Source organism: Heloderma suspectum, chromosome 3, assembly GCF_057233095.1.
Source record: "Heloderma suspectum isolate Gila_16-S chromosome 3, 16-S_ref, whole genome shotgun sequence".
NCBI lineage: Eukaryota > Metazoa > Chordata > Lepidosauria > Squamata > Helodermatidae > Heloderma > Heloderma suspectum.
The window spans coordinates 291,569,821-291,588,425 of NC_139460.1; the positions used below are offsets into that span (position 1 = coordinate 291,569,821).

The 18,605-nt window shown below is 43.7% G+C and overlaps 1 protein-coding gene across 1 annotated transcript in view; it reads right to left on the reverse strand.

Annotated features, from left to right (window-relative positions):
* Window positions 1–18,605, reverse strand: part of WWTR1 (WW domain containing transcription regulator 1) — a 124,429-nt gene that overhangs the window by 19,410 nt on the left and 86,414 nt on the right. The window contains exon 3 of the mRNA XM_084847268.1: window positions 10,150–10,355. Coding sequence (XP_084703394.1) covers window positions 10,150–10,355 — 206 coding nt within the window. The remainder of the gene's footprint in view (window positions 1–10,149; window positions 10,356–18,605) is intronic.

Consider the following 18,605-nt stretch of genomic DNA (forward strand, 5'->3'; position numbering starts at 1 on the left):
CCCCAAAGGCCTGCCTTCAGCCTACTTCTCTTGGGTGATGCTTTTGCCTCGAGCACAGCTCTGCAGACTAGAAGCAAAGCCATACGAAGTCACAAACCAGAGGGTGGGGGCACTGATTTGCATGCTTTAACGGAACGTCACAAAGGGAACTTCCACATGGAGGTTTTTGGAGTCATGGCTGCACTCATATTTAGCATAGCCAAGACTTGCAAGTTACAGGATTGCCTACGCACAAGGATTCTCTGGTCCTTTTCCTTTCTGCACTGATGCCTATGTCAGGGCTGGCCCTACCATCAGGCAGAGTGAGGCAGCCACCTCAGGTGGCTGAAGTGCTGGGCAGAAAACAACAAAACGAAATTTAATAGGGATAAATGCCAAGTTCTGCACCTAGGAAAAAGAAACCAAATGCACAGTTACAAGATGAGTGATACTTGGCTCAACAATACTACAAGCGAGAAGGATCTTGGAATTGTTGTAGATCACAAGCTGAACATGAGCCAACAATGTGATGTGGCTGCAAAAAAGGCAAATGCTATTTTGGACTGCATTAATAGAAGCATAGCTTCCAAATCCCAGGAAGTACTAGTTCCCCTCTACTCAGCACTGCTTAGGCTTCATCTTGAGGACTGTGTCCAGTTCTGAGCGTCACACTTTAAGAAGGATGCAGACAAATTGGAGAGGGTTCAGAGGAGGGCAGCGAAGATGATCAGAGGACTGGAAACAAAGCCCTATGAGGAGAGACTAAAAGAACTGGGCATGTTTAGCCTTGAGAAGAGAAGACTGAGGGGAGATATGATAGTGCTCTTCAAGTACTTGAAAGGTTGCCACAGAGAGGAAGGCCAGGATCTCTTCTTGATCATCCCAGAGTGCAAGTCACAGAATAATAGGCTCAAGTTACAGGAAGCCAGCTTCCAGCTGAACATCAGGAAAAACTTCCTGACTCTTAGAGCAATACGACAATGGAACCCATTACCTAGGGAGGTAGTGGGCTCTCCCACGCTGGAGGCATACAAGGTGAGGCTGGACAGCCATCTGTCAGGGATGCTTTGACTTAGATTCCTGCATTGAGCAGGGGGTTGGACTTGATGGTCTTATAGGCCCCTTCCAAGCCTACTATTCTATGATTCTGTGATTCTAAGCTGGGGTGGGCTGAGGAGTACTAATGAGAGGTTGTGCCTCATGGCCTTCCCAGGGCCCCCTAAGCTAACCTGCTGTTCTCAGGTGCAGTGGAGGACACTGTCCTGTCTCCAGGAGTTGAAGTAAGATTCAAGTGCCAGTCTGGTTGGTTCCATATGTGGAACTGGGGGAACCATCTTGTTCTTCACCTCAGGTAACACAATGTCTTGGGCCAGCCACAGCAAAAAAAACCCCAACCAGGAAGCTGCAATCTTAGCAGGAGATACCCAGGTCCATTCATACCTTCTTTTCCCTGGAACTGCTTCTTGCTCTCCCGAGTTGTGAGCACAGAAACTCCAGTGGTCATATTTGGAATTTTGAGAGAGTACTGGGGTGCTCTCACAAAATGGCTGCCGTGAGTGGGATTGCCCATTCACAAAATGGCTGCCATGGTAGGTGTGGCCATCTCCCAAAGGCAAACTGATGACACTGAAGGAAAAGTAACATGCCCAAGAACCTAAATACAAAACAGCCTCTGGGTTAAAGAAATAATAATTTTTTAAAACTCTTAAAAATAAAAAATGAGGGTTAGGAGGCCTGGAGAGTGCCACTGGAGGTGTCTGTGAGCACATTGGTCCTCACAGGCACCACAATGGGGACTCCAGAGGTAGTGTGTTAGACCAGGACTAGAAAGACCTGGGTTCAGAATTTCCACTCAGTCACTGGGTGTCTTTGGCAAGTGGCTACTTCTCACCTTATCCTACTTCACAGGGCTGTGAGAATAAAGTGGGTGGGAGGAGAACCACATATGCTGCCCTGAGCTCCTTGGGGGAAGAGTGGGATAAAAAAAAAATTAAACACATAAAATAAATTATATTTTTGTTCAGAAAATTTCCCCTTCAGATTTTCATTTACTCAAGGCTCATTATACTCTGCCTTTCTAAAATTGACTAGAAGCAGTCGAAAGCAGTAAAATGAAAAAAGAATGCACATTCATATGTATAAATCCACATAATCCAAGTTTTAAAATATAACTCATTTCGGCTCCTTAAAAAAAGAAAAGAACTGCTTTGCTTTCCTTGTTGCTGATTCTTTAGTCTTACAGTTGTCTGACTGCCACCACAGCTGAACCTCAGGGCTAGAAACTACCATCTCTTCCACCAAACAAACACACACACAACTTATCCACAAGAAAAGCTGGCACCGACTTGCACAGGTATATCTCTCTGGCTTTGCAGCCATGAAAAGAGACCGGATGAGAAGTGTTTGGGGCCTGGGTCCGTGATGCCAAGTGGCTGACAGCTTTGTGAGCATACAGCACAAGAGATGTCACTTCTCAAGAGCGCAGCCAGTCATCCAGCAAAGGGAATGACTGACTCCTGCTGGCCAATCATGACATGTTCACAGCCATTTGCTAGAAAACTACTAAAAACCTCGGCGCCCTTGCAGCCTCTTCTCTTTGGTGCTGTTGCTACTGCTGTGAGCACTTCTTTTTCCAAAAAAGCAAAGGGGAGAAGAACCAGTGGAAACAAAAGGGTGGGATCAAGGCGGCTGTGTGACATTGCAACAGCGTCCAAATGCCTGCCATTGCAGCAGCACTAGAATGCCTTCTCCTTCAGCGCTTTCTACGAAAGCTGCCAAAATGTGTAAAGGCTTCAAAGGGTTGGAGCATATTGGATTATTTACTGTCTCTGCACACACACCAGACCCTTGACGTAACCCTCTTTTTAACTATACGCCAAATGATTTCAGAAATCTCCCATCACATTTCGTGGATCCCTTCCCGGCAGAAATAGCTCGCTGCGCATGCACAGCTGCTAAATTGCCCCTTTAGAATGTGGGAAGGGTCTAGTTTCATGTTGCTCCTTGCTTATACTTCCGTCCCATCAGTTCTCTGATGCAGGGCAACAACTGAACGTTGAGACTCTGCTCTGGCATTAACATTCTTCAAATTGCTCTGTTTCCATGTGTAGCACCGTAAATTGTTTTGTTTCCATGTGTAGCACTGCCTGATGTTTCCTCCTGGAATCCTGAGACTTCCACCTTTAACTTAAGCAGCAACAAAAAAGTTTCTAGCCCACATGGTTCCAAGGGTGACAACAGTGCTAATGGAATGGAAACAAAAAAGGAAGTCAAAAGGAGCCCAAATTTATTCCGATTTTCATTTTTTCTGAGTTCTAATATTATCAAGAATGCCCACAGATTGATTCAACTTCTTTACATTTTTAAGATAAGTGCAGCAGAATAAGAGTAATCTTTCTGCTTAAGTGGAAAAAGTGCACTTGCATTAGTTCAGGAAGGCCATAGTTCATTCCCACAGCCTCACCTGTCACCAAAGAGAAATAGAGTTGTGTGTCATCGGCATACTGATGGCAATGCACTTCAAACCCCAGAATGACCCCCCTCAGTAGTTTCACGTAGATGTTAAACAGCATGTGGAGTAAGATGGGACCTTGTAGCAAAGATGCCACAGAACTGAGCAAAATTCCCCCAGCACCACCTTTTGAAAACATCTGTCCAGGTAAGAGTGGAACTACTGCAAAGCAGTCCTGCCCTCACCTAACTCTGACAGCCTCTCTAGAAGGATACCATGGTCCATGGTACTGAAGGCTACAGAGAAGTCAAGGAGAATGAACAAGGTTTCACTTGCCTGTCTCTCTCCCATAAGAGTCATAAGAACATAAGAAGAACCATGCTGGATCAGACCAAGGTCCATCTATTCCAGCATTCTGTTCACACAGTGGCCAACCAGCTGCCCTCAGGAAACTTACAAGCAAGACATGAATGAAATAGCACCCTCCCACCCATGTTCCCCAGCAACTGGGGTACATAGGCATACTGCCTCTGATACTGGAGGCATCAGGACTAGTAGTCATTGATAGGCTTCTCCTCCATGAATTTGTCTAACCCCCTTTTAAAGCCATCCAAAATGGTGGCCATCACTATGTCTTGAATATCTTGTAAGATGACCAAAGCTGTTTCAGTACAGTAACTAGGCCTGAACCACGATCGAAATAGATTCAGAAAATCAGTCTCATCTAAGAGAGCCTGGATCTGATCAGCTGCCACACACTTGAGCACCTTGTCCAGAAAGGGAACATTTGCTACTGTGAAGATCTTCTGGGTTCAGTGGCAGTTTCTTCAGGAGTTACCTCAGAACTATCTCCTTTAAGGAGGTTGGGACCAGTCCCTCTCTTAAAGAGGTGCTGACTACTTCCAGGATCCAGCCAGTTGTCTCCTCCTTGCCAGATCTAATCAGCCATAAGGTATAAGGATCAAGGAGACACAAGGTTAGCAGGACTGTACTAAGCACCTTGTCCACATCCTCAGCTACAGTATATATTTGCTGCAGCTGAGATCTACGAGTTATTGGCTTGTAAGATAAATTGTTCATGTATTAAATATTAGGTAAGACAAGTATGAAGACCATTCCTACATCTGCGTAAGCCATCTCTAGTGTAACCCTGAACTAGTGCTTCAAAGATGGAGGATGTTGGAATAACTGAGACCAGCATGACCAAGAGGTTTATGGAGTCTCCATTGGGTCATGATACATAGCTAGAGGATTAAGTATATCTTGATAGGTTACAACTTGTGCAGCCTGGAATAGTTCTAGTAACCTACACGTTATCTGAGCTGTATTCTCTTGGGTTTAGCAAACACATTTTAAAGTCCTTTAAAGAGGAGTCTGTACTCTTTGTTTCACCAAAGAAACATTAGCCCTGAATTTTGTTTGTGCCTGTCCATCAGAGTATGGCTCTTTGTACTGCAGGAAGTTAAACCAAGAATAATTCTGGGATATACCCACTGGACTGAAAAAAACATGATCCACATGGAGAGAAAATATGATATATTCCAGTTCTTAAAATGTGTGTGAAGTGTACACAAATAAGGCACTTCCTTCTAAACAACTCTTAGGGAAATATCTAATAATGTTGTTTTCTTATTATCATGAAAGATAAACCAGGGAAATTGTTCAAAGCTTGGTCACCATTGTAAGGCCACTGTGGCTGCAATCCTAAACACACTAGGGAGCAAATCCCAGGGAACAAAGTGCGGCTTAAAGTTCAAAGTAAACATGCATAGGATCTCACTGTACTTTTTCAAATCAGTAAATGGGGAGGGAAGAAATTAAATTACACATCTGTGCATGAGATATTAATTGCATTTTAATGTTATTAGGGCAAAGCGGCTCTTTTTATCCAGAGAGCCCAGCCTTCCCAACTTGGTGCCTTCCAGCTGCACTGGACTTCAACTCCCATCAGCCCCAGCCAACATGGCCAATGGTCAGGAATGCTGGGAGGGCTAGTCCAAGGCTGATAAAACTTCTTTCTTGAAGCTGGGGCGGGGGAGGGGGAGAAAGCTGACACTGCCCCACCTTCTAAAAACAAAGTGGGGTGGCGTAGAGGAGGGAGAAATCCCATCCGTTCACCAGACAACTTGAGAGCTGTGTATTCCTTTGCTGCTGGGTGTGTCACTTTAGGCAGGGCAGCTGCAGCATCAGAAATTTCTGCGGAGAAAGCCTGCTGTCGGGCAGCCAGCAGCTGCCGTTGGACTGGAGACCCATCCTTGAGAGGCCTGCCGCAAAGAATTCCACTCCCTTTCACCCAAACCCTCTTCACCTCCTTTCCGTTGCCTAGCAGCAAGTGCACACACTTACTCAGCATTTCTAACCCCGCCCCCCTTAAACAGGTTGCATTAATACAGAAAAAGAAAAAGCAACAATGAAGGATTAGGGCAGCTAAGAAAATGTTTGAACAATGACACTCCTTCAGGGGGCTGCTGCCCTCTCTGCCATACTGCCCAGGCCTCAGTACCACTCATATTGCTGACAGGAAGTTCACAGAAGTCCCTGCTGATGACAGGCTGTGTGCCAGGGATGGCACCACTATTTCTTTTTTAAACCATAGTGAGGGTGGGCAAAAGACAGTCTCTCTGCTAAAATCAGTAGGCACAACTGCAGTGCTGTAGAACTCATGGGGTTCAAGCAGCGCCATCTTTCCAGAAGCTACTTGAGTTGTGCTATGTTTTCCACGGGTGCAAAATTGGAACCATAATTCAGCACACCACAGGTGCAAAGAGCTACGTGGACCAGGAAGTGAGGGAGGAAACTTGATGCGGAGTTACTGGAAGCAGTCTTGCGGAGCCAATGTTTTAATCCTGCCCAGTAGCACCAAAGGATAACTCACAGCTAAATGCCTCTTCCTGAGAATTAGGGTTTCCCCTGGCAAATCCTTTCCCCACTCACATACAAATCCTTATTATGTTTGACTTTTGTTATATGCATGCAGCTACACTGGCTTGCAAGACTAAAAATCAAAACATACACACACATACACGAGCAAAACGAATGGGTCATGTTTAATGGCTCATCTATCTGGCGTCATCTCTGGAAGTTGCCAGATAGAGATACTCCATCATTAGCTGTTTAATGCTTATGATATTAAGAATACAGGAAGTATTTATGCTTGTGTTCCACATTAATCAGTTAGGAATTGTTTCTGTCCTTTGCCTGTATGTTCATTACAACTAATGTGCGTTAAGATTCCCCCCTTCAAGCCTACATTAATTTTTTTCTGAGAACTATATAATCATATAATACAAAACTATAAACAAACCAAATACCAAAACTTACAACCCCCCCCCCCAACAACTAAAATTCACCAATGTTTTTTTCTTATTAAATTTATATCTCACCCAGGATGGTTTCCCAACTGGGCACTGACCAAACCTAGATCTATTTAGCCTCAGAAAATTATTGCATTATGTCTCAGATTATGCCCTGAAATCTTTTTGCCACTCTGAATCACTAAAGGTGCAATCCTATGAAAATAGCCAGCAACTTCCGAACTTGGAGGCTGCCGAGTATCCAGTGCAGGGCAGCTGTAGGGCAGAGGCAATCTTTGTCTCCACTCTCCAGCCACCCTGCATTTCTGCTAGGTGGTGATTTCGCCTGTCTAGAAGCAGCACTTCAAAAGGGGGAGGGAAGGAGGCTGGAGCAGCCATAGGAAATGTTGTATGGCTGCCGCCCCAGTCTCCTCCCCTCCCCACCCCTGGGTATGCTCCCTTTCCCATCTCTGTACTCTGTTTTTGAGCATGGAGACATAGCCAGAACCATACTGGCTATGAGGGCGAGGGGGGTATGGTTTCTGGGCCCGGAGGCTAAAGCCCTGTTTCCAACCTCGGAGCCCACAAACCGAACAATCCTATGTCCTGACATAGGATTGCTCCCTAAATGTATCTCTTCCATTGCCGGCAATGGGAGAGACTAATTTTTCTCCTGCCAACAGATGGAAGAAAAATACAGTAAACCCTGCCTCCCTCCTGACATCCACCCTGCTGGCAAGAGCCAACAGGGTATAGGAAGGAACAGTGCACCTGATATTGGAGGCTCTGCTCTGAGAACATAGGATTGCTCTTGCAATTATAATACTATGTCCATAACTATTATAATATTATGTCCATAACTGAATATGGTTTGATCCTGGCTTGTTATCACTAACCATATTTTAAACAAACTGTAATTCCCTGGGTCTGGACATCACAAGGAACAGTGGTTTTAAAAGTGGACGCAAACACTTCAAAAAAGGAGGAGGGGGAGCATGTAAGCCTGAAGCTCTCTGTGGCTTGTTCATGTAGTGGAACACCAGGGTTTTCTGTTACATTTGAACTGGGCCTGCACAGTATGAGCTAGAGCAACTCTCAATTATTTTAAGGGCTATGGCTGCTTTAAGCATTATGTAAATGAACTTGGAGAATGGCTTGAAAGGAGAACCTGATTCTTGGACAAATTTTGAATAGCTGGGAGAAATATCAAAGGAAAATTAGCTCTGATGTATCATTCTTGGCCTCTATTTTTTATGAGAAAGATTTTCAGATCAGACAAGAATGAGGTCTGTTTAGATTAGAACTTAGGAAAAACTCAAAAGTCAAGGAATGTATGGCAAGAATACATTTATAATGATGGAATTATACATTTATAATGATTACCCCTCATATATATGTTTTCAACATGTGAGTTTGTCTGAAGTCCCCTTATACTACATGTGATCCTATTAAGGGGAACACTCCTGTTCTCAAAACATGTGTGAATGATACAGAAACAGGATACTCAGGTCTGAAGAATCGAACTGAAGAATCCAACTTGATCCAACTGAAGCCTGTAATACTGTTAAGTTCATGCCAATGAATATCATACGGAATCCATTTTTGTATTCACTTTTACGATTGGCCTTTGAACAGCCACAGATGAGGAATTTTCAGATGGGAAAATTTGACATGGAACCTCCTCTTATATCTTCACTAGTCATAAACAAAAATACTGGTGGGGAAAAAAGGATTTCAAGGCACAAATTTTGATATTCCCTGCTAGGCAACCTGATGCATCTAACTGAGCATTAATAAACCTCCAGAAATGATATGCCAACTGGTGTCATTGCACAAATAGAAAACATACTTCAGTTTGCTGCCAAGAAATGTGAGACTGTATTACTAAATACAGTATAAACAAATGTTATCCTGGAATAGCCAAAGGGGGTCAGGCACAAATCCCAAAGGCAAAAGGACACTGTTGGCATGAGAGTTTCCCCACCCCACACCCTTCACTTTAGATTTCTTGCATCCTGATCCTACCTGTGTTTACTCTGAAATAAATCCTATTGAGTTCAGTAGGACTTACTTCCAAGTAAGTGAGCACAGAATAGCTGTCTAAGGTTGCAATCTTAGACACACTTGCCTGAGTGTAAGGCTCAAAAGAGACATTATTTTAAATTCAAATCTAGCAGCTATGTCTTTTTTACTCTAGAGTAGGTGCAGGGGGTCCATTGTGGATCTTAAAGACTCCCCTACCCCCATGCTAGGGTCCTGATCCAGTTTGGGGGAGGGGCTGTGCCTACTTTAGAGTAAAAATGAAAAAAAGATGTAGTTGCTAGATTTGGATTTAAAGTAATGTCTGTTTCAGCCCTAAGCTCCAGTAGCCGAAACAGGACTTACTTCTGAATAGACATGCCTAAGACTGCACTGCAACCTATTTTTTTTTAGGTTCAGAGGAAGTGCACTTTGAGGAAGTGATGTGAGCATGTGTAACTCTGCTTACAGTGCAATCCTATGTTTGTCTACTCAGAAGTAAGACATAACAAGTTCAGTGGGACTTACTCCCAGGTAAGTGTGTATCGGATTGCAGCCTTAATTGTGTATGTTGTTAAGTTAGGAACAGCCTCCATAAAAAGAAGGATATAGTTAGTTCCCACATTACTCCTCAGAGTCACTGGTTAATTGTGTTCTCCGAGGAAACTGATGAACATACTGGGCAAAACACAATATCATCAGTAGGGAATACTCCCTAGCATACGAAAAACATCCTCTGCAATTGTTCAAAGTGCTTGCCTTCCTTAAAGCCACGTAGAGGAAGCACCAGATTAGTTTTGAACAATGTGAGACAATATAAAAACCGAACCTTAAATCATATTTAAAAGTCCCATAATGCGTAACACAAACACAATGAGAAAAGTCTCCAGCCAGAGTACAATTTTGTTAAGGACGTACATCTTCAGACATATGACAGTGTGAAGAACGTCAAGGTATAGAGCTGGGCCCAAACTGCTGAAACAGACTTAAGAACAAGCCCTTGGGAGTATTTGCAGCCTTTGTCACTGAGAGGCTCTTCAAGTGATGGTCATGTGGGCACTAGCCACCAATAGGAGCAAAGGCTATGAGGAGATTAATCGCCACCATATTGCCTGTTCATGTGCTACTTTCCACCATGGAATTCTCTCTGGGAAGGGACTGGGAACAAGCCTTGGGTCTGTGTGCTCCCTCATCATGAGAACCCACGTTAGGAGATTCCATGGTTATTTGAATGCAAGATTTCTCCTGACTCTGCAGATTTCAACCCTCTTTTAAAAAAAAAAAAAAATTACTCTTCAAGGTCAGGGAAGATCCCATGCTCAAACAATCATGGGATCTCCGAGTTCAATACTCAAGGTATTAGGCAGCCAACAGCATAATAAGGCGTGCCTAAAAACGTAGCAATACCTGGCGCATGAGTTCCTCCTGGCGCATGCGAATCCTCTCTCTTTCCATCTGGATCCTCTGAAGCCTCAGCTTCTGTTGCTGCTGTTGCTGGGAAGTCAGTGCATTTGGCATGTTCAATAGGCCAGCTTGAGGGTTTGGGTTGGGGTGATTCTGCTGAGATATAGTTGTACTGGGTGTCATTTGTGGCTGATGCTGGTGATTCATTACTATGGAACAAACACAATATAGAAATTATTAGAATATAGTTGCACTTATTAATATTTATTTCTTCATTCATTCATTCAATTTGTTAGCTGGCCAATGACGATTATTCTCAGAGTGAAAAATAATAATACAAAAAATAACACAAATAAAATCCACCCACCACTGAGATGTGGCTCCCAAGAGCTTCTCCGAAACAAAATTTGGCCCTTGGGATGAAAGAGGCTCAACATCCTTCGTATAGAGCAACGTACATGAACCCAGAGAGCCCCAGGCTCACGCACCCCCAGTACACATCCCCTCCCTCTCCTCCTCCTGCATAGTGGGGAGGAGGCCTTTGGAAGTGTTTATTTTTATTACCCTTGATTGTGGCTTGCTATTTTGTCCAAACTGGGAGTTGTGGTTCAACATTAACAAGCCACTTTTGCTTCTGAGGTCCTCCTCCTGGCCGTGCAGATCAAGTTAAACCATGATGTCATCTATCCTTTATTCTCATAACGTATGCTAGGTTGAGACAGAGCCCTTTTATGCAGAACTGTGTATATATGGAGCTCAACTGTTTACTAAAATTCCTTAATGGCAGCACCCCCCCCCCCTAACTATTTTGCACATGTTTTTAGAAACTGTTTGAATTGTGAAACACAAGAAACACGGGCTGGAGGGTGGGGAAAATCTGTGGATTGGGAATGACTATTAGGAACCTTACTACAAACCATGTTGAAAGCCATCACTTTATGATCTGCACCATACAAGCCATTTTAAAAGTTATTGAAAGTTTCCAGCAGGATATTACAATCACTATATATGTAAGCAACTCATGCTTTTCGTTCAACGATTCCAAAAGTGGTTAACTGAATCTGCCAAACAAAGTGAGAATCAAAAATCCGTGATGTCCGGGAACTCATAATATAGTTCAGTTAAAGCGAACTTGAGCACACTCCGGGAGAGAACGCAGGACAGGAAGGCCTGGCGTGCTATGGTCCATGGGGTCACGAAGAGTCGGACACGACTGAATGACTGAACAACAACAACAAAAGCAAGCTTGAACATATATTGTTCACAGACCTCAACATTCCAATTTTTCTAAGGTCTCTCCCTTAGCACTCAGCTGCCTGTGACTGGATAGCCCATACCACAATAGCCTGGTTTGCAGTTAACGCTAACCCACAGTGTAGGTTGTTGAATTCTGGGTTGTCATGTGTGAACATGGTTGTGCTAACAAACCATGGTTTGTTAACCATGAATAAAGAGAATCCATGATTTATTGTTGGGTTGTGAATTCTGGGTTGTTTAAACCATGGGTTTGTTACGTGTGAACCCAGAACCATAGGTTGTTCATGGGTTGTTTCACCAGGCTACAGAGGTGACAGGCAAAAGTGGTTTTTAAAAAAAAGCTGCTCTACATGCCAGTACTACAGAGCTGCAGAAGCATTTGGGATACAGGGAGGGAGCAGTTGAAGGAAGAGGGAAATAAACAATCATGGTTTGTTCTGTCATCTTCCAGACAAATCCTGGGTAGGGCAATAAACTAGGGGTTAAATAAACATGGGTTAGGGTTATGTGCAAACCAGCCCTCTGTGAGATCAGAGCACAGGTTTGAGGTGGCCCTCAGAAAAGTGGGCCCCCTCCTACATTGGCTGGCCACTGATGGTGGTCTTACCCAGTGGGAAGCAGCAGCGAGGAGCAGCAGTCCATTCTGTCTGATGAACGTCAGACAGCTAGGAGCCAGCATTTAAATTGCTCACAATGTCCCAGAGTGATGCTATGTTGGGGGCACTGTGGGAAATTTAAATGGTGGCGCGCAGACCACCATTAAAGGGAGGCACAGGGCAGCTGTCAGCTGGGGCTGCCGGGGTGCATGCTGACACCAGGCCTATCAAAGCAAAGGCAGCCAATGTCATCAAGGGAGGCAGGATAGGGAGGAAGAACAGAGGTCAGGTTGCAAGAGTTGAGAGGTTTGAGAACAAGAAAGAGAATGAAAACATGGCCATTCATACCGAAAGGGCACAGGTGGCTATTTATAACTGCAGTGGAGAAAACCTGTCAGCTTTTCAGTCTTTTTATTTCAACGCTTACGGTACACATATCAAAGCAGGTAAAACAATAATAAATTCAGAGAGAGAAAGTTAATCTGAATCTACAGTGCTTTCATAAATAAATTGTTTCTAAAAAAGAAAAAGGACTGAAAATCCACACAAGCTTTGTGGCTGGCTGTTGCCAATGTTTCCCTGAGAAATCTGTCTATACCATTTGAACAAAGAGTGCCTCTTCCAAAATGGCCTCTGCTTGTTTGGTTTTGGGTTGCACTTAGTGGAAATCTGGCCATCTGTGATTACAGTATGCGAATTACATGAATAACCAAATAGTGTATTTTACAGACTACTTCTATAAAGTACATTACACCAACTATTTTTCAGCAATGTCAGCATTGTTTTAAGCATCCTATTCCCTGGCACGATTTCCAGAGTTGCCAGTGATATTAGTTACACCAACTGTAGATGTTTTTCTCTGTGCCTGTCAAGGATTCAACATGATTTTAGAATTTAGCTGTATCTATCTATCTATCTATCTATCTATCTATCTATCTATCTGGAAGTATGGGGGTGGGGCAGACTTTACTGGAGCCTGGGGATCCAGGAAGGCCTGGCAATGGAAATGGAAACAAAATTGTAGATCATGTTTGAAGATTCTCAACACTGAATTGCTAGCCCAAGCTCTTCTCTAGAACAGAGAGAGTGTGCTTGCGCAGTTAAATTAGAACTTGCAGTTTGAGAGACAAGAGAGATTTTGCTTCCCTATGTGACATGCTCTCTCAAGAACTACCAGTCCCAGAGTTCTTTCTGCACAGGCAGGAGGGAGGTACGGCCAGTGGAATCACAATCAGACAAATCACAACCATCAGGGACATTGATCCGAGGAACAGTGGGAGGCAGTGCTGCTGGTAGGATTTACTGGCTCAGTATATATGTGAGTAAATGTCTAGTTCACACACACACCATACTGCCATGTCTGGCTATAAATACAAACCAGGCAGCCAGGAATGTAAAGAGGTTAAACAAAAGGAACTAAAGGAAGCACAAGGACACTTATCCATCCTTCAGTTTTTCAAAACAGACAAGGCGTTTCTGCAGTCTGGCTCGTGCAATACACTAACTAGGGCCAACCAAAAAGTTACAAAATAGTCAGCAGCCTTCATAGACTCCTCTTCAGGCCAGATGTTATGTTAAACAAAAATAGCAAAAGAGGGGGGCAGACTTTGTGCTGTGGTAGAAAAGCCACACTGTGGGCGATGGTGTAATTTCAGAAATGCCGAAAACATAATTTCGGAATTAAAATAGAAACTTTTCTTTCAAGACTCATGAGACTGTATGTATGGGAGGGATGGGATTGTGGTAAGTGTGTAAGAGGGACTCGCATTACAAGTTTGTACCAGACGCAAAATAATGCTTGGGCCCTGGAATTCGGAGTGTTAAGCAAGTGAAGAATATTAGACTGCTTTTGGTACCTGAGTGTCAGATCTGTAGGCCAAGAGAATGTATTTTTTTTATTTATTTAAATACATTTATCTACCACCTATTATGTACAATATATCTCGGAGGTTTACAATGATAAAATTACAATACAAATATAAATTATAATTAAAACAACCAATGATACAATATAACCAGTGGCCATGAATTAAAAATCATACAGACAGGTGTCATAAATCAACAAACGCGGAGGCAAATAAAAATGTTTTCAACATGTGCCTATAACATAACAGGTTCGGACCACATTTTCTTTCTGGGGGCAAGGTATTCCAGAGAGTGAAAAAGGCTCTCTTCCTGGTTGTGTGTGTATATGTGTATGTGTGGGGGGGAAGGGTGGAAATCCTTCTGACTTCCTGTAAATCACCGAGAGATCTACCAGTAGATCCCAATCTACATTCTTCCTGCCCTATTCTTATCTAATTCTATCAACATAGTATTTTTCATACGTATGTTATCTGATAAAGAGAAAGAATAAACTTCAAAAAGTTGGGTTGTCACATATTCTTTTATATATATAATAACCTAATCTATGCTACTATTCTACCAGAGAAAAGGAAGTACCCGCCAATGGAGAAAGCTCTTTTATCTACCAAAGAATAACAGCACCCCACACTCCCAAATCTCAGAGGGCTTTTCTACTTCAGGCTTTTAACCCGCACCTTTACTGAGCCTTCTGTTTCCAGATTCTTGGTGGAATTAAGATCAGCTCCTTTACATGTGTTTTTCTCTGGGTTTTTCTTTCTATAGAGAGCCAGTGTAGTGTAGTGGTGAGAGTGACGGACTGGGAGCCGGGAGATCCGGGTTCTAGTCCCCACTTGGCCATGGAAGCTCACTGGGTGACTTTGGGCCAGTCACAGACTCTCAGCCCAACCTACCTCACAGGGTTGTTGTTGTGAGGATACAACGGTGAGGAGGAGGATAATGTAAGCCGCCTTGAGTTCCTTGCGAGAGGGAGAAAGGCGGGGTATAAATGCAATAAATAAATAAATAAATAAATAAATGTTTCATTACACAACCATTAGATGGCACTGTGGTATAGTGGAATTGCACAATTACATGAGAGTCTCATTCCGCCATTTCCAAGTAATATCACACTTTCCTCGATCTGAAAAAAGCAGGGAAATGGTTGCAAAGAGTGGGAGAGGCCCTAGATTATGACAATGTCGTGTAAAGGACCTGCAAACTACCTTGAGTGAGCAACTACAAGTGTACAATAAAAATTTTGTGTAGAAAGGCTCAGAGAACCCTCCGAGAATAATTTAACGGTTGCCATTACTGCAAAACACACCATCCTCCATTTTAACTTGCATCTCTGACCAACATTCACTTTTATGTAACATGGATATTAGTCCGTGAGGATATAGGGCCTTCCAGTACTTTGGGGTATCTTTGCAACAGCTCAAATGTTGCCCCAGGAGCAAATGTCTGAAATGGTGCTAATGAAAAGGTGTCCTAGAGTGTCCCAGAAGTAGAATGTCCACTTAAGCATCACCAAAAAGAGAAATGAACGACCAAAAAAGAGGGCAGAAGAGGACACAAATATGCAATTTGTGTGTGCAAACTGACATGTATATGTACAGGTTTAGAAATAGTAACTATGGAAATAATAACTATGACTATTAGTTAAAAATATATCACCATAGTGGAGAAGACTGAATAGGTGACCTGTGTATCTGCTCAATCTTCTGGTTCTTCGACTTTAAACCAGACTTGGACTGGATACCTCTTCAAATAGGACACCTTTAAATAGAGCACTGTCCTCTACCAGCTCTCCAAAATAGAGGACTGTCCTCTTGGGACACCTGGCCACCCTCCCTGACAGGAAATCATTCTACCTGGCTGTAACAGAGAGGAAAGTGAGATGGTGACACCCCCTCCATCAACCAGGCTGAGACCAACTGTCATTTGGCTTCTCCACTCCAGAACTATCTCCTGCAGTGACCATTCCACCTGTTCGTTTTATGACTTGTCTATACAATAGTTGCACAAGTTTTGGTACCTGAATTTGCTTAAATTTTCCTCTTCCCTCCCCATTTCTTTCTTCCTTTTGTATCATTTTCCAGTGTAAAGCACATTATTTTAAACTCTAAGCAACCTGGAATACATAGTAGTAGAAATACAGTATAAAATCTAGTAAATAATATAGCATTTGGAACAGCGTCGATGTTGGCATCAGCCCTGATCCTGCAACAGTACTGTGGTGGCTGTCCAGTTACACTTTGTGGGCTCTACTTTGTATTTTTCCCAATGCATTTATTTGTCCAGTGTTGACTGCTCCTTCCTGTACTCTTATATCCAGTTGGGTTTTTGTTGTTGTCTCCCTTGGATGTCACCTGTTCTCTTTCCTCTCCTGCCCTTTTTGCAGGCTATAAAGTGGAAATGGGAATCCTCCTTGCTAAAGTGAAAGTGAGGAACAGGGCAGACTCAGGGCAGGACCTACATTTCCCTGGATACTTGAAGGACCGCATTTCCTTCCATGTGAGCCTGCCTGCCTACCCTTTAAAACAGGGGCACTGAACCTCTCTCCCATGGGCCACATCTGGCCTCCCTGGGATTCCAATCTGGCCCTCCAAGGTTCTCCAGATAGCCACAACCCTTTCCCCCGATTGCTGATCGTTTGGTGGTTTTCTGCCTTACGCGCAGGCTTTACCATATTCTAAAATGTTCAAATGCTTCTCCTAAGGCTTACTTACCAGTAAGAGCTTTGAGCTAAAATATGCTGGTATCTGGTGGTGGTGTTGATGTTTTAGCTCTGACCCTTTTGCCTTCAGCCCCAAGAGCTTCTCCAAAATTAAATTTGGCCCTAGGGCTGAATGTTTCAACACCCCTGTTTTAAAATCCGCTGTTGTGCCCCTCTTGTTGCCTTCAGATACATGATTGGCGGCAATGAGGCAGAGTGCTTTCTTGGTGGCAGCATCCTACATGTGGAACTCCCTGCCCCAAGAGGTTCGGTCAGGGGTAGGCCACTCCTGCTTTTCTGGCTGTGATGCAGCACAGGAGTCTCTAGGGAATTTAAACCCAAATTCAGATTTATAGGGGCTCAACAGTCCCATGAATTTAAGGCATCTTTTTGGTCTCCTGACCCACGAACAACTAAAAGAAAAAAGAAAGCAATCTCACTTGGCACCAGCTAGAAAGCAATCTCACTTGGATTCACAGAACTTGAACAGCTGGGGAATGGATGAAGGAGAAGTCAAGGCAAGAAAATGAGGGCTCCAGGCTACGACCAGCCCCACATATAACAATCTTGACCACCAAGTCCCAGGATAAATATGAGATTTCTGGCCATATGTGTTTTGTTTTGTTTTCCTTTTTCCTTGCAAACTGAAGCAGCAGCATCCATGGTGAAACTTAAGTCAGGGGCTACACTTATTTGCAGCTCGACCTCACGCAGGCCCTGTTGCTACAATGGGCTTAATACGCTTAATTCACAAACTGCAGGGCAGAGCAGGAGTACAATAAAACTCTTGGTAAATTCATCCCTTGGAGGCCAAAGAGAGAGAATTTGAGATGACTTGTTTTGCAGAGGCCATTTTGTGGGGAAAGATACAGCAAGTGGAAGACACCAATCAACACAGGTGTTAATTGCCTAGGACAGACGCATCAAACTGACTGCAGTGGTTTTTATTGTTTCAGAATCAACAGAGTTGAGGTACAGTTGTGAGTGAGCCCCCATTTAAAAGGTCCATCTTCTAGTCTAGTTCACGGCAAACTGGCCAGCTTCAAGTGTCATGCTGAGTAGTCTGATGAAAAACATATGTCTGCAGAGGTAGGAAGAAAAACCCAGCCACATTACACTTCTGACTTAGTCACGACATTGGGAAAGGGGGAGGGCTGTCTCCTTCTCCTCTCTCTCTCTCTCTCTCTCTCTCTCTTTTTGCTCCTGCCAACAAAGAACTGCCTGTTTCACTTACTTCCCAGAAACAGCATTAGCCTTCCAACAAGGTCAGCAAAAATACTGCTTTTCAGTTCAGAGCACACCATGGTCCAAAAATCTGTAAAGTATTAAGCAAAAAACGCTGCACTGCCCTAAGTGCACAGAGAACCTTCTATTTAGGAGTCTTGGACTGAGAATAACCACACCGAAGACCCTCAGCCATTAAGAGCTGATACATAGACGGATCTAGGATAACAAACATTTAGCAGCACTTTTCTGCCTTTGTTGCTTTAGATCTGGGGATAATATCTATAAAGGCGCAATGCCAGCCACTTAGATGATCACAAATTAGCTGCTCCACTCCCATTAATTCTGTTGTGCTGGAAGGAGCCAGCCATAGCACAACACAAAGCAAGCGGATCCTTGAGCAACCCTGGAATCATTTCTGGACAGAGACGGATCTGTGGAGCTCTCTTGTGCGAGCTCCGCTGACCGGCTCTAATCCAGAAATGAGTGTTTCCACTCATTTCCTTTTGCTTAAGGACCCACCAAGTTCTTGTTGCACTAGTGAATGCGCAATGTAGGTGGGTTGTTTTTTTTTAATAAATTGGGGCCAGATTATTATTTGGAAGGAGCAATACTAGACAGTGTCTAGGGGGCCATAGGATAGTTCAGATTCCCCAATCAAAGTCTCCGAACTTGGAGGGGGGAATTGGAGATCCTAGCCCTTCCCTGCCAGCATGGAAAGAACTGCGTTGGCTGGCCTCCAAGGTCAGGAACGTGATCTCGGAGAGGGGAAAAACGGGGTGTTCTGGTGGGTGGGGAAGGGAGGGGACTGGAGACGCCAG